This window comes from Phasianus colchicus, chromosome 7, assembly GCF_987193195.1.
Source record: "Phasianus colchicus chromosome 7, bPhaCol1.hap1.1, whole genome shotgun sequence".
Classification (NCBI taxonomy): domain Eukaryota; kingdom Metazoa; phylum Chordata; class Aves; order Galliformes; family Phasianidae; genus Phasianus; species Phasianus colchicus.
In genome coordinates this window covers 25,469,275-25,486,139 of record NC_143442.1, presented here as the reverse complement: position 1 = coordinate 25,486,139, position 16,865 = coordinate 25,469,275, and the positions used below count along the sequence as shown (strand labels likewise).

The 16,865-nt window shown below is 38.0% G+C and overlaps 1 protein-coding gene across 3 annotated transcripts in view; it reads left to right on the top strand.

Annotated features, from left to right (window-relative positions):
* BMPR2 (bone morphogenetic protein receptor type 2) overlaps positions 1–16,865 on the top strand; it is a 103,546-nt gene that overhangs the window by 66,460 nt on the left and 20,221 nt on the right. For all 3 annotated transcript variants that reach the window (XR_016468358.1, XM_031601249.2, XM_090144200.1), the window contains exons 4-6: positions 10,577–10,687; positions 11,188–11,279; positions 13,156–13,386. Coding sequence is in view for 2 of the 3 variants with exons in the window: in XM_031601249.2 (XP_031457109.1) it covers positions 10,577–10,687; positions 11,188–11,279; positions 13,156–13,386 (434 nt within the window). In the remaining variant the exon portion in view is untranslated. The remainder of the gene's footprint in view (positions 1–10,576; positions 10,688–11,187; positions 11,280–13,155; positions 13,387–16,865) is intronic.

Genomic DNA, 16,865 nt, shown 5'->3' with positions numbered 1-16,865 from the left:
ACCTTCTTCTGCCATGCTCTGTTGTGTTTGCAGGTTTCCACATCCTCTTCTGTTCTTCTCTTAGTTCCCTTCCACTTAAGGATTTCCCCAATACTTGCCATCTCTTGTATGTGAAATATCTTTGAGAAGGTGGTTCTTCCTGACAGGAGTTGGCTGAATCTCACTGTTAACCAAGGGTAGAGTTGGAGGGAAATAGCCCTTGTGAAGGTCTCTTAACTGGGGAAAAATACATCCTTCAGCAGAAACCAGGGGAGGTTCAGTGGGTCATTGGCCACAGGCAATGAGGCATAGACATGGGTGATGCCAGTGTCTGGATAACAGCAGAATGAGTGAAAGAGAGAAATGGGAGTGAAAGAGGGATGAAGATGTACTGATGCTGACTGAGCATGCCTAGGTCTCAAGTAAAGGAGGAGACGAGAATGTTCATTGCATTTCTCAAGGATCTTAGAGCAAGGAGGAGAGGGATTTGGGCCTTTCTGTTTCATCACTCAGTAGCTTCTAAAAGGAATTTCATCTGGGAAGCATGAAAGGGAATCTGATGAATATTAGGAATTATTTGGTCCTACAGAGAAGACAACAGGGAAAAACAGGGAGTATAAGTGAGGATTAGGGGGGAAAACGGAGCACACGCTTTCCTCTTAGACTTTGTCCTCCTATGTCATGATAGGAGAAGCTGGAGCAGATGCATACTATGAAATACCATGTGGTGTTTGGGTTGGCATTAGCCTAACAAATGCTATCTTTAGTAACTGTTGCTAAAATATTAGACAAGTTTACCTCACGCCTTTTAACAGGTACTTCAAAATCTAAAGTTACAGAACCATGTACACACAAGAATGTGCACTGTACCGAAAGTACAGAAAAATGTTCTGGAGTCAGAAGATCTAAGTTTTAATACCAAAATACTTACTAAACTTAAGGATTACAACATTAAGCTGATTTAGGATGCTAATTCCAAAAGACTGGGGCAGAAACCAGAAGCGTTATGAAGGGTTTTGTCAAACATGTTCTTGTATCATTTTGTATAGATCTTGGTTTTTCAGTTGAACAGATTAGCTGTCTACAATTGTGCCCTAATTAAGGTTTTGGTGCACGGTTGGGGCAGTGATTTCGGAACACCAAACCACACAGTCATGTCTGACAAATCAGTTCAGTTCTCATTGTGCGTTACAAAAGCTGACAGAGGAAAAATATCCTGACCCCTCGCTCAGTGGTGCCCAGCTCCAGTACCAGGTCGGGAGCCCCACAAGCAGGGCAGGAGCAGCTGCGCAAGCAGCACGGCCTCACTCTCTGTGGCAGCCCCAGACAAAGCAAGCGTTGCACGGAAGCAGACAGTGTGCCTCCAGCCTCAGCCGCGGCCTGGCTCCACGCTCTGTAAACAGCAACATCCGAGGCTCCGGCGTGGCAGGCAGTGGCTGCCCGACTGGTGTGCGTGCAGGAAGCGCCTGCTTGTACAGGCCCGGCTGCTCTGCTCAGCCCTGGCACGGCCCTCCTGCCAGCAGCCCCAGGCTGACGGAGCGAGGCAGTACCTCCAGCTTGGGGATGGCCATCCTGTGCTCACAGCAATCAAAGACCGAGAACGTGCGGGCGTGCTGGATTGCAGCTGCCTCCTTTAAAGGAGTTTGCGGTTTGGGGTTCACATGCTCATATGAAAATACACATTCAGTGTTTTGATGTCATTTTTGTGCTTTATTTTTAGTAGAGCAATATGCTTGGGAACATTAAGAATATGAAATACGTAGCTATTGAGCCAGCTGGATTTCAAATAACTTTAAAGAGACTTTATGAAGCATGCTTTTTTCTCTGTTGCAGCACATGCGTTTTTTTGGTTCCAGTTTCTACAGACTGTGGCCCAGTGCCATTATGTTGCTGCCGCTGTTAGCACATGATGTGATGAGGAGGAGGGCCGTTAGGGTTCACAAGCCTTACAAGGGGATAATGTAGATGTTTTTTTCAGCCATTTTATTATTGAAAAAAAATCACGACTATTTTATTTTTATATGGAAGATGTTCCTAGTACGTGGTTTATTGTCCAAGTCAGCGTTTGGTTAAGTTTGAATGCAGGATTCAGGTCTGCACTGAAGTGCCGCTTGCTTGAAGTAAGATATTTCTTTTCTTTCTTTGGTTAGTGAATGCTTAGCTGTGTCTAGGACACTTCAGAAAGGTAATCTATATCCAGGATTGGTTTTGAGTTGCTGTTAAATTTACTTACATCATGATTCTAAGGGAGTATTCAAACAGTGTTAGAAATGGCACTGAAAACTCACGGAAGAAAAGGCAAAGTGGTTGGGTTGAGTTTTTATCTACTCAGGAGTTATTTCTCCAGAAAGGTGACAGGCTGTTAATTTGTGTCCCTGTATCTACTCATCAAAGGAAGAGCCGTTAGAGATTGCATAACCCACTTCTCTGCCAAAGAAATTACCACACATGCTTAATGCTTAAATTTCCTGTATCTGTGCAGCCCTCAGTTTTCAAAACAAAGACAACGAGTCTAATATGTGCAGCCTGGACTGCTGGTAGATGCTCCTCCAGAAGAGGATGGGGACTGGGGAAAGGAATCCAGCTCTGAGCACTTGGGTACAGGGAGCTCCCATTGAGAAAAGGCCCAGAGAACTCCCATCTGACCTGCAGACTGACCGCAGTTTTCAAAGATGTCTGCCTGATTGCAGCTGTAACAGACTTCCTTTGGAACACGTTAAGGAAAATTATACAGCTTAAGCTGTAAAATCTGTATGTTCAGGCATTCTCCAAGGAGCTTAGGGGACCTGTGATGCATTGTTGCCAGTTCGGGATATTACTGCAGCACTTGTGGGGATCTGGTGCTTACTGAAAGCCCAGGGAGTGGATGTCTGCAAGATTACCTGAGATTCTGCTCACCTCTGAAATATAAACAGAAATGTTAGCTCTTCAAACTGGAGAAAAGCACAAAAAGATGCTGTAATGGACACTTCATAACAATATATGCATGACTTTATATAAAAATATGATATTGAATGCAAACTGGAAAGATATTGGTGACTGCTTAAACATTTTCTTCAAATAATGAGATGACTGGAAATAGTGCAAACTTAATGCTCTAACTGAGCTTTTCAGTCTGCAGGAGAAACCAAGGATTTGCTCTTGAGTCTGGGCAAGAAACATTCATTTTCAGTTATGAAAGAAAATTGCCTTAGGTTTACTGCTTGGCAGGGTTGTTTTGCTAAGGAATGTCGCACCATCTCTCACACAAAAATACTCTTCTCATTGTGCTTTTCATCTGTGCCAGCACCACATGCTCAGTCATCTTCCACAGAAGTTTCTTTGCTAACCTCAGCCATTGTGTACTCAGACACTTGGATACAAAATAGTGTTTCCTACTTGAACCTTGCTTTGATTTTTGATGGTGGTCACGGTGATTTGTATTATATATTTATATTTTACACTCTTAGATTATTATGGTTATTATATTGATGTGGATTTAATTTCATTAATAATTTGTCAAGTGCTGACAGAAGGATACTGTCTCACTTCAAATTTACAGATGCTTAAAACAAAAATAAGGTAGTAGTTTTGTTTTAAAGCATGTACCTATAAAAGTTTAGGTGCATGGCAAAAATTTGCAGGGAAAGAAAAGTTTAGAAAATGCTGTTATTTTTCCTTTCATTATTCACAGCTGGCCTTATAGGCAGCAAGGTTTGCCTTGGGGAACCCAGCCCATGGCAGGCGGGTTGGAACTTCCAACCTAAGTTACTCTGTGATTGGATATTTTTATGGAAAACTGGAAATAGTTCCTGCTGGAGTTCATTGTGGAGATCTGTAGAGAGTAACTCGAGAGGTATTGCAGCCTTGTGGTATCAGCTTAGCTGAGAATGTGGGTTTGAATGCATTTAGTTGTGTGACTGGGTTTCTTCTTTGTGTGTTGAAAAGTCTACCAGAATATCTAAAAGGCCACTAATGTGTGTTTCTTTCTTACAAGTTCTCTGCTTAATTTTTTTCTTCTACATGTTCTTCCCTGAACTGAACAAATTTAAGATTCACTTGAAGTAATTTGAGTCATTTTTATATGTTATTTATATTGGAGGTATTCTTGTTATTTACTCTGACATGCAGAAGACTGAGCTCTTACACTGCAGACAGTGGATCAGCAATGAGGTAGTGCTTGGTGACAAATGGTTGGCCTGGCTTGCATACTAAGGTCCATTTCGTATAACTATATGTAGGCTGAGCAGACAAACAGATCATTCTTTATACATTATGCACAGAAGTTTTGTAAGGAACCGCAAAGTATTTAAATTTTAAAAAAAGTGATGATCATATAAGTACAAATAAGTATTTTTTTTTAATGCAGAAAGTGGGAAATAAAGCATATTTACCATGACATTTTTAACCTGGAAGAAAATACAAAGAAATTTAAATCTATAGGCTTTTGGAATAGTTGATAATTGTATGTTTTTTCAAAAAGCTGAGACTTTGTTGTCATAAAAGTTATACATAGTGACTGAGAGAAAAAATGAAACTTGAAACACAAGCAGAATTAATAATGCTTACAGAGTCCCTTTTGCAATTTGCAGAGTAAGTTTACAGTCATTTACAGCTGAAGGCCATATTGTCTACATGCTTCAGCCTTTCCTCGTGTGCTGTGTTTATGATTTAAATGTAAGGCTTCCTTCATGCTTCTGATCTCATCCTTAATATCATTATCGTTCCTAAATAGAGAAGCAACTTCTGTAACAGACTGGCAATGAACATATTGAATTGATCACATCAAAGAAATAGTTGTAGGATGGCGTTAAGCCTCCACTTCTTTTTAAAGCGATCTGCATGGGCAGATCTCTGAGTCCCTGTGTAATTGTGCTGACTTTGATCAGAATCCATGCATCTGGAGTTGTTTTGAAGAATCAGATGTTACAGTGCTGTGAAGGTTGAAGGATGGTGTTCTCCATATATTTTGGTGACTACCATAACTTGGTAGTTTCTTGGTGTTAAGGTAGTTTAATATTTTGGTACCAACTGGAATACTACTTGGCCTCTGCAATGTGTTGATAGCAGAAATTCTCTGGGAACACAGGTAAATTTAAAAAAACTGGTTTTCATTACAGATAGTAATTGTAGTGTTTCTCTAACATGCTATTACATGATACTTATCTAAACTTAAATATGCAGACATATTTATTAGAATTATTTACTGCTGTGTGATAAATACACAGCTGTGAGTCATTTACTTGAAAAGCGGGCGGCTGATTTTTAAAAATTTGAGTGAAAAACTTTAATAGCAATAAAGGGGTCTGGCAGAAAGTGGTTTCATGTGCAATGGTCCCAATTATGTGGCCACTTCCATTTCCAAATTACAGTTACCAGAATACAAATTTCTCCAGGTATTCGGGGTTGTTTTCATGCTACGTATGTAGACACTCATATATATATAGTGTACGTCTGTGTGTACATCTCTATACTTAACGTTAAAAAATTTCAAAGTCTAGAGTTTTATATTAAATCATCTAAAGAGTAGGAAACAACATAATTGCATTCATCGTTCTAAGGGCATCTCCTTGTTTAGCTTTATGTTGTGATTCAGTCTTATTTACATAACCAAATATTTCCCCATGGGATTTCTGTTTTTGAATGTGGCAAACACTTGCTGTTCTCATAGCTTCCTGAAGATTTCTTATCCTAACAGCGATCTCTGCTGTGTCCCAAATTTGATGCCGAGGGGATGAGAATCTTGAAGACAGTGACAGTGAGCCCTCGGGCTACAGTGCTGTCGCAGCTTTGGTGCTTTCTCCTCCTGATTTTTCACTTGATACTTGCACTTTCAGTAGTAGTTTTAGAGTCAACAGTCTGATGCACTATGAACTGGAAAATATGGCGATTCTGTGTGGGTTCCCATGGTCCCAGCCAAGACTGGAATGTTTTACCTTCACAGCATGGACTATGGCACTTAAACTGACAGTAACGTAGATGGTGGTGGATAACGAAGGCTTTGTCGTAGAAACATTGGATTGTTTGAGTTGGAAGGGCCCCTTAAAGAGCATCTGGTCCAACTCCCCTGTAATGAACATGGACGCCTACAGCTAGATCAGGTTGCTCAGAACCCCGTGTCTAAAGGGACAGGGCATCCACTGCCTCTTTGGGCACTCTGCTCCGGTGCCTCACTACCCTTAGTGTAATAAACTTCTTCCATATATCTGATCAATTTATCTGGAGGGATGGGCAAGGGCAGTGAAGAGGTAGGTGGCCAGAGGTGTCGTGTTTACTGATGGGAAGGGAAGGCACAGGAATCCTGCACCTTCCTTCTGGCTCCAAAGGAAAAGTGTTATAATGTTTACAGGCTCTTTTGCCACTAGCCATTGTTACCTGGTTTTGTCCCAGTTTCCTTTTTTTCTCAGAATGTTCTTTGGTAATATGATAAATGCTGATTTTTTAAAAAATGGAAACAGAAAACATACAGAAGAGGCTTTCATTTTTGAAAGTTAAATTACAGAAAAATAAAAGAAGAAGCGTTTTCAACCATAGACACAGATCACAATACTTCAGTACTAATTAATATTACAAGCTTATGTTTATAGTGGAAAAATTAATTGGAAGGAAAAATATTATTCCTCGTGATGTCATTAGCACTGTTGGCATTTTTCTTTCATTGTCATTTCTGAGGAAAGCTAGGAAAGCAGCAGTAGGAAAATTGTGTGTGGCAATATGGAAGCTTAATTTTACAATCTAATTTACCAAAGATATTGTAGCAGTGTTTGGCTACAATACTTAAGGGAGGAAAGAGAAATGCCTAATGTGGTAGCAGTGCGCGTAGGGAGTATCAGAAGTGCAGGGCCAGGTTCAGCCTAGTGACTCATTTCTGACCGAGCACTGGAAGCATTGCTCTGAAATGCCTTATTGGTGAGTGCCTTTGAAATTCTCTCCCTACACAGGGTCTGTTGTACTTGGGGTTTGGAACACAGAAACAAGCTCTGTGCTGCTGGCAGGGTCGGCACACTGCTGGGAGCAGCGCTCTGCGGGTTACCAGCTGCTCCCCAGCCAGGAGGAGGGCATCTCTATTTTAATCACTTGTGCTGCTCCTTTTTTTTTATTTGTTTTGAAGGCTGCTGATACTATTTGTTATGATATTTCTTCATGATGTAATTGGTGCGCTTCAGAAAATATTACATCAGAATATCTGGTAGAATTTTTTCAAGACAGAAGTGCTGGATGCCTTCTAAGTAGCACAGGCATTGGTTACACTTTGTTTCTTTAAGCTGCTGCTTTAAGAGTCAGTAGCCCTGTTCTCCCTTTCCCACCCAAACAGGTTGGCTATGATGGTGTCTTGGGCCTTACAGCAGCTTTTGGTGACTTATTCTTGTTTCAAGCAGTTCTATTTTAGCTGAAGTAGGAATTTTTTTTCATTCTCTATAGAGAATGCTAAGTAGAAAAAAAATTTCACAATGGAAGAAGCAAATATGCTAACCACTGCTTACAGAACATATACTTGAGGGAGCTTTGCTGACATTTTGTGTACAAGTGTGGGTAGACTTGTGCTCCGTAATCAAATCTGCAATCATTATATTTCCTACAGACTGCAGTTTATCTTCTCAGCATGTCTTCCTATAAACTTGGACTATTGTTTTTTTATGCAATACAGTGGCTTGAGAATAATATAGGGATATCAATATTCTTGGTCTGAAATTTGAAGGTAGTGTCAAAAAAGTTGATGCAGTTCCTTCTGTTTGTCACTGAAAAAATACCATCAATACAAATATTGATGATGATCTCAGAAGATCAAATCGGATTATTGAGCAGCAGTTATGCATGTTCAAAGCAGTGTTTTACCCACCCATATTAACTTGAACTGTATGTTACGAATCTGTTGAAATGTTTGCTAACCATCATTAAGGATGGTTACAAATTTGATAATTTGTAAAAGTTGCTTGACAGCCCAGCAGTAGTAATTCCTGCTGTAAGACTGACTGCGACTATCTGAATAGTTGACAATGTTGTTTTAAAGCATTTATAAGAAGGAAAAACTGGTTCAGGATAAGCCAATTTTGTGTTTTGTTAAGAAACAAACAAAAAAAAAGAGTAAGTTTATTTTCCTGTTGAACAGCAGGAAAGTTCTTTACGGTTATTTGGCAAATGCGGAGATACCACTGAAGATAAAAAGTTTCCAGAGGGAATGGTCCATCAAGGACCAAGAATGCAGTGATTGTTTTTTTCTCAACATGTTTTTCTACAACTGATCTTCACAAAACTGTTACTTGGGACTTTTTGTTGCTGCCAGGCCCCATAATACATTTACTCACATGCTTCTAATGGGAGAAAGCCAGTGTAGAAATGCTGCCAGACTCTCTAAGTAGTCTGTGCAGCTCAGGATACCCCTCCCTGGCCCATGCTAGGAGCGGAGGAAAAGCAAAATCCTGTTCCAGAAGGCAGGAAGGCAGCAGGATGGTGGATAGGTGCTGTCAGCCCTTGGATTCTAAGAGAGGCAAGAATGGAGCAATCAGACTTGGGCATTAGATAATGTTTGGGAAACAGTTGTGGACATGACTAATGTATAGGCAATAGGAAGGCTGTAAATGGCTACACACTGATTGTGTGGTCCAGGAAATACAGCAGAGGTTATAGCAGGAAGCTCAGCCCCTCAAAACCTGCACTTTCTTAATGTCAAGATGGTATCTAGCACCATCTTAGACTGATGTAAAAGAAACCAAACAACATTTTATATATGGAAATATATGTATGTGTGTTGGTGTCTGCATTTTTCTAGATAAGCAAAAAACATTGATTAAGCTATTCTATTCATAAAAATAGAATAGTCAAAATTACGATTTTCCTGCCAACAGTTATACAGTTTCATACACTTATACAGTATTTTATATTGCTTTGTGTCATATAAGGTTCCTTTATGTTGTGTTTTTTAAATATATAGTATTTGACTGGGTGTGTATAGGTACATAGTTAGAATTCATAATCTAAGTGAAAACTGGAACTTCAGGTTTTTAATCTCCAAATGATGGAAATCCCAACTATGATTGCATAGCATAACGCTCTGTGGCAATAGTTTATTTTCCCTGTGAAACTCTCACCAAAACCAGTGGTGGTGGTATTTCTTGTGACAGAACAACTTGAAATTTGATAGTGTCATGATTACCATGAGCTCCCTTTTATTTGAAGGCTTTCTCTGATATGTGCTGCATGTTATTTTTGAGGGGTAATTTTTCAGGTAAATAATCACATCTTAAATGCTTTTTTGTTTGCTTGTTTTGTTGATGTTGTTTTGTTTGTTTTATCAACTTCTTAGTAGTTCTGCTTACCATTACAATTTTGTAAAAGTGGAAGCTAATGTTTTTCACACTTAATTTCTTTTCTTATCTGTTTCTCCAACGTTCATCCATGCTGGGAACTGGAATAAATGAATCGTGTTTAACTTCCCATAAATGTAATTTAAGCAGTGAATTTGTCTGTTTATTCAGTTAGTGTAGACTGGGATCAATTTTATTTCAGTCTCACCTAAGAATTTACCCAATGTTTAAGCCTTGTGTGCATTATATATTTTGTGGTTTTAGAATAGTTACGTCTTGTTATGAGTCTTTTAAGGAGTACTTTTAGCAGTATATAAGACAAGTTTAAACATAGTTTGCAAACTTGGTTTTAAAGCCAAGGTAAATGAGGTCTTGTAATGCCACATTCCTGTGATTCTGACATCAGAGGAATATCTGCAGTAAGAAATTTCTCTGTTAAAGTGGCTGAATATTTACATACCTGAAAGAAGCAAGATTGGGATCTTGCTTGATGTGGAATAGCAGTAAGGTAACCACTGCAGACAATAACAAATGTTTACACTAGAACTCTTTCCCCCTCCCTCAGAAAATAGTGAGATGCATTTAAACCAAATTTGATTTTTGTTAAGAAAAAAAGTTTTTAAAAGGCTAAATTAAACCAGTCATTTAGTTTTCAGTGTTTTATTGTTGTTTCAAGTTGTTCAATATTCTGCTGTTGTTTTTGGAAATGCCTGTCTGGCTTACATAGTGAGAATCATCCTAAAAGTGATCTGAGCACTGACACAAATCAGAAAGAAAACAAAAGAACTTTGAAGCCCTAGCACAAAAGATCTTGCATCTAACACACCTGTGGATGTTTGAATACAAAAGATTAATTATTCATTGCATTGCAACATTATTAACCTTTTATTTTACTTATTTACTGAGATTTTCATTCCAGTGTTGAAATAATAATAATAATAAATAAGGTTAAGTTTATAAGCCTGATTTGTAACAAGAAGATTGATTAAGAAATTGTTAGCTGAGCAGGAGTGCATCAGTTTCACTTTGAATGGCTGTGCTGAGCTTTTGCAAAAAGAAAGGAGATTCAGCTTTCAGTGCCTTTCTCTGGTGCCTTTTGATGGCACTGGCGGAGTAGGGAAAGCTGCAGATCATCTGGGCTTGAAATGATCTGCTCCCCTGTCATCCTTTGATTTTAAGAGGAAAAAGAGTTTAGTGCAATGTTTTATAATCAAGAGTATGTTGGGTTTTTTTCCTCATTGTAATAACATGTTTTTTTTCAGATGCGACCTTTTCAAATTTACAATTAAAGTCTTCATTCTGTTTTCTTTCAGATTCTTCTCATTCTTTTCATCGGGATGAGACGATAGTTATTGCTCTTGCATCTGTGTCTGTACTAGCTGTCTTGATTGCTGCTCTGTTCTTTGGATACAGAATGCTTGCAGGTAGAGTTGGCTGACCCTGTTTTTTAATATTGTTCTTACTGCTAATACTGTTTCTCAAAATTATGCTTATGTTTTGTTTTCTCCCCTAGTCTCTCTTCCAAGTTTGTATGTAGTGCTCCCCTTTGTCCTCTCTAGCATTTTTTTGGTGATATTCCTTTCATAGGAGTTCAGAGAGATTTATGATTCGTTTTCCAAGTTGGCATTTTGGGGCCTGCTTTTCCTCAACATATCCTCTACTCAACACACAAGTGTTGTGAACATGTTTGACAGTTACTACCAATGATATTTAATTATCAAAACAGTTGTGAAGCAGGTTGCTTTAAGTTTGTAGCTGTCAGCACCTTCGCTGATTTTACTAACTCAGAAGAATTTAGAGGATTTCTTTCTATTTACCTACATTATGTGTTAGTGCCAAGTCCAAGGCAAGTTTGCATTTTCATTTATAGTTAGGTCATAAAACCAGAAAGTGTCTGATTTCCTTCCCATCCCTTTCTGTACAGGAGATCGTAAACAAGGATTGCATAGTATGAACATGATGGAGGCAGCAGCATCAGAGCCCTCACTGGATCTGGACAATCTTAAGTTACTGGAGGTAAATGTTCAACTGTTTCTTAATTTTCTTTTTTTTTTTTTCCCAACGTAAGAAAAAAAATATGTTACAGCAGTTGTATTTTGCCTGGTTTTGTTAGCAGTATTGTATTAGCTAGAGCACACTCTATCTTGAAAAGAAAATATTAAACTCTGGAAAGTGATTAATGGGAATGAGGATGAGGAGAATTTAAATGTGCTGCATTTCAGCACTGCATCAAACTCCTTTTACTCAACTCTGGTCACTTTAAGTACAATATCCTACAATAGTCACTTGAAATGCTTTAGTAACACCTATTGGAGTATAGAATTTACTGCAGATAGGGCCGTGTATTTCCATAGTAGTGCTTTTAGGTATTGTCATTAATCACAGTGGAGTACTCTCTATTTCCATGGCAACTAGGGGCCAACTAGAACCTTCCACTGAGCGAGATTAGTGTCAGATGCATCGTCAGAAACCTGAAAAATGTTATACTTTCAACTGATATATTTAGTAGAATTTGTGTAGAATTTATAAAAGCTTTTTGCTAGAAAAAATATCAGTACAGTGGCTGTGAAAGAGATAGCGAGAGGTACTTTTCTTCTTGTCGCCCATCAGAAATCACAGTCAGAGATGCTGGCTGCAGGCATGGTATCCTCACTGCAGTGTGCTCTGGGCAATAGGGAAACTAACCAGCAAAGAAACTTGGGTGGCCTCTGCCAACAAAAAGTACTGGAGGCAGAGTTCACAAGAGTTCAAAGGCACGTATTGTACAAGTGTGTAAAGCCTCAGATGAAATCACTCATACTGATAGATAGTCTTGGAAAAAGCATCATTTTTGTTGGAGCGATCTACTGCAGGGTCTTCTGTCTTCTTTCTCAGACATTAAGGAGTTGACATCTCACTTTCAGCCATAGGGTGTCACAGAACAAATTGTCTTCACCTGTGTTTGCTCTTTCACATCTCTGGTGGAGATGTGTTTGTACCTTGAACTGACTGACTTTACAGTCCACTATGAGGATTCTCTGACATTGGAGGACTGAGAAGTGGAAAGTATTATCTGTTAAAAGATACTTCCTGCTAGACAATATTATCATTTTTAGAATCATTACGTTCTGCTTTCCTCTCCTTCTCCATTTGTAAGTATTTCTAAAAGTTTCACATTCACGTCTGCCTGTAAACTATTTGAATGCAATAGACTTAAATTCTTATGTAGTTGGAGTGTTTTGAGCTTTGCAAACTAGGACTCTTCTTGAAGGCGGTCCAGTGCTCTGGTTTAGAGCAGAGATTGCATCTTCAGTTGCCATGGAGATGGAAAAGGCTTTTCTGTAAAGGCAGTCTAACATTGTGGGAGCTAGAATAAAGATTTACAGGTAGCACAGAGTTGATTATTCCTTCCTATTAAAACCCATTTATCTCCTTTGAAATCTGTTTTGCACTGCAAATGCATGTAGAGTCATTATTAAACTAAAATGTACAGCTCGTAAAGCTATCCTAAAAGTAAAATGTATAACTGGAGTTAATTAAAATTGATCACATAAAAGCTATAAATGTTTAATAGTCAAAAGTTTTAATAGGAGAACTATCAGCATAATGCACATGTGGATTTATTAATGTTCTATATAAAATGGCTGAATAGGTTATTTACAATTTATTTAATGGGTATGCAGACTATAGGTCAACATAGTAATATAGATCTAAGTGGGTCTATCCTAAGATTTCCAGCTCCAAAATATCTTTTATGACAGTATTCTAATTCTGGTCTTCAGTTCAAAATATTTGCTATTTCCCACAGTGTAATTGAGTATAAAAGTTGGTATATAATCTTTGTTGAGCGAGAATCTGATTTTTGCCTTTACTTATTATTGAATGAACTAATTCTCTACTTCTTTTTTTGCAGTTGATTGGCCGGGGACGATACGGAGCAGTGTACAAAGGCTCCCTGGATGAACGCCCCGTTGCTGTGAAAGTATTTTCTTTTGCTAATCGTCAAAACTTTGTCAATGAGAGAAATATTTACAGGATTCCACTGATGGAACATGACAATATTGCCCGCTTCATTGTGGGAGATGAGAGATTCACTGCAGATGGGCGTATGGAATATTTATTGGTGATGGAATATTATCCCAATGTAAGTGCTTCAGAGAAATCAATTGGATTTGTTTAGATTCCTAAGAGTAGCCACGTAAAAAGGACGTACTTCAGCCTCTGATGAATCTTGCACAGTAGTCACCTTTGACTGGTATAACGTAAAAATGATCCATATAAGGTACAATTTTAATGAACCATAGTATGGTTTGCTTTCCTGTAGTACCCTTTAAGGTTGCCCAGTTACTGCTACCAAATGTAGTCTTACGAATTCTTGGCTGTAATATTTTGCTCTTGGTTATATTGCAGTTTTTTAAAATCAGCTGTGGAATAATCAAGGGCAGTATTTGAAGAATTGTTTTTACTTAAAAAATAATCAGTAAACTTAAAACTACTTGATGTTAAAAACATTACACCTTCATCAAGGTCGTTGCAACCTCACTCTATATCTGCAAATGGCAAAGGTTTTCAACAAGAAACCATAAGATATCCAGTGTTGTTGTTTGTGGCACTATATATTGTGAGGTGGTTTTTATACTGCTACTTTCTTTAAAGCTTCCTGTGGCATACCATGTTTGTTTTGTTATACCGTACATTGATACCGAAGAAGTCTTAAAGCAATGTTACTTTGCAGAACCGTATCTTCAGTTCTCCTGAGCTGTGTGTTACATCCCTCAGATTCATTGATCTGAGTTCAGTACTGCATGTGTGTACATGTATGTGTACATAGAACAAAAGTATGTTAAAAATGTACAGCATAAAATGTGAGCTGCTCATCATGAAAAATCATAAAATGTAACATATGAGGCATTATTTTCCTGTTGTATAGAAAAGGACTTTAACTGTTCAATTAAACCATACTCTAGTGAGCTTTTTGGTCTCAAGTAAACAAAGGCATTGTATTTATTCCAGTGTGTAAAGGTGATGACTGCAGGTTGATTTGTTATGGGAGCAGTAGGACCAAAGCAGCTTATTAAGTAGCAAAAAGAAATAGAACAGCAATAAATAGCAGTATAGTGATGGCTTCTCTCATAAGATGTTTTCAGGTTCTATATATATGTTTGAGTTGAAAGTTAAATGCATACATGTATATAAATATCTAAATATATATGCAAATTTAAGAAGACAGCGTATCATTTCAGAAATATAGAAAGAGTGTCCTGACTGAAACTCTTAAAGTGAGAACACACTTGATTCTGTCAGTTTATAAGGACTGAAAATCTGAGAAGAGATTGCAGAGATGAGAAATGACCGCAGGAAAGCTCAGGCGTGTCTATATCACATGTATGACCTACTGCGACAGAGCAGGCTTACTTTCAACTAAGTTAAGTGAAGTCAAGAAAGAATTCTGTTCCTGAGAGGGCACAGCATAATTGTCTTAACAGGCGATCTGGTTTTGCTGTTTTCTTGAATGAAAGATATTTAGTTGACATGTAATTTGATTGGAAGTTGTTTTGTGTCTTCTATAAACAGGATCTGTTAACAATTTGCTTGAATGCACAGATGAGGCTTACAACATATTATCAGATACTTTCCCGATACGGTGTTGAAAACAGCAATATTAGCCTGAAATCAATCCATTGGTGGTTTGGAAGTCATTGGAAAAAGTGCACAGCAGGTGTAATTAATGCACAGTACGGTCCTTAATTCAGTGAGCAGATGTTCTGCTGTGTGCTGAGCTAACAGCAGGGAAGGAACCCCGCTGTGGAAGTGCTACTAGACTGGAATGGTGCCATTCAAGCTGTAGTCATAAAACTTGCTTCAATAAGAGGTAACCCATGCAAGACGTGCAGCTGAAGTATTCCCCATCCAAAATATCTAAGAAAAAAAATTTCCTTCTTGGAAGTGGAAATACACAAAATAGAACATTTTAACATAGAAAATTGTTTTTGGCATTGCTTGGGTGAAAGCAGGACAGATTAAATTAAACCAAACCACTATATTATCCAAACACCAGATGAATGTATGGGAGCAAATAATAAAATGGGGGATATATGTGTTGGCTGATCAACACGCTGTTGTGATGCTGCAATGAGGTAGAGCAGGTAAATAAGCAGTGTGTAAGTTGCGAGGGATGAGACAGCACAGTAGATACAGAATTGTGCCCCTGGTGCTCAAACATTCATGTCTTTTTAGAACAATTGAAAAATTGTTGTACAACAGTGGAGTTTTATGGTTGTCAGAAAAAAAAAATCACTTTTATCAAAAGTCATGATCAAAACAAATATCCTCAATTTAATGCTTACACTCGTGACTCTAAAAGGAATGATCTCAAGTATAAATCTCTCTCTCAAAATCTTAACTAAAACTTTTCCTAGTTGTCGTTTATACTGAACATCACTAAGAGCATAAAATCACAGCTCTCAGCCAGGTTAAAAATAAGTGGTGGTTAGAAAGTGCTGAGATCATTATATGGTGTTTCCCACTTAGGCCACAACAGTCTCGTTATCTCCATTAGAATGGGCTGGCATTAAGGATAAAGTGGAGATTTATATATCAGAAGAAGATGTGTGATCCGTATTGGACTGTGCAGTTTACCTTCATATAATTTAAGTCTATAGATAAGCAAACCATTTCATTTGTGTATTTCACATTTTACAACTTTGCCTTGGACTTGAGTAAAGAGAGGACTACACCTGAGAGTTTGGCCTGGCGTAGTGACAGGAATTTTTGTGAACCTCTTGTTTTGGATTTGGGATTTATTGCTATGGTAGAACTGACAGGAAGCTATTAGGAGTCCTTCTTGTAAATAATTTCACATTTTTCGTATCATTTATGGCTTTGTAACTCACTTGTAAATGAATTTGCAGGTTGTTTTTACCAAAATCTATTTGAAGTTTGTATGACAGTATTTTAAACAGCTAAAAAAAAAAATTCTCCTTGAAGTTTACAAGTGCATAGTGATGTTTGATCTCTTTTCACCAAGGAGGTTATCTGTTTATGGGTTCCTTATTCTATACAGTCTAAATCTGAAAAGCTGCAAGACTTCTGTAATTTTATTAAGGAATGTCAGTAATTGGCTTTTAGTTTCAGCACTGGATTAAAAAAATAGTCTTCGGTCATTTTAAATATTGGTCATCTGTGTGCATCCATCTGAACTGTGTGTGTATTACCTGAATACTGACTCCAAATAGACTCAAATGGCAAATACTTGCAGTTATTTTTTAACCAAATGTTACTTAACTGATCTGTCAATCAAGTGTTTTTATTTGCAGCTATGATAGTGAGATGTTACATGTTAGTGCATCTTTATGATTAAAAATTGAAACAGGCAAAAAATGGTAGACATAGTCATGAATAACCATTATAATGTGTATGCAGAGAAGGCTGGACCTCTTGTTCTTTATGCTTGGGGATTTGCTTTGTTTAAACCAAGGATATTGTTACTGAGGACGGTGCATAAAAATGCACAAAGGCATGACAGTTGTGGATCTGTCCCTTTTGTCATTTTGTCTGTGTTTCTAGAATATTTCACTGTCACAATTGACACTCTTCCTTTGTTTTTAAAATTTCACTGTGAAT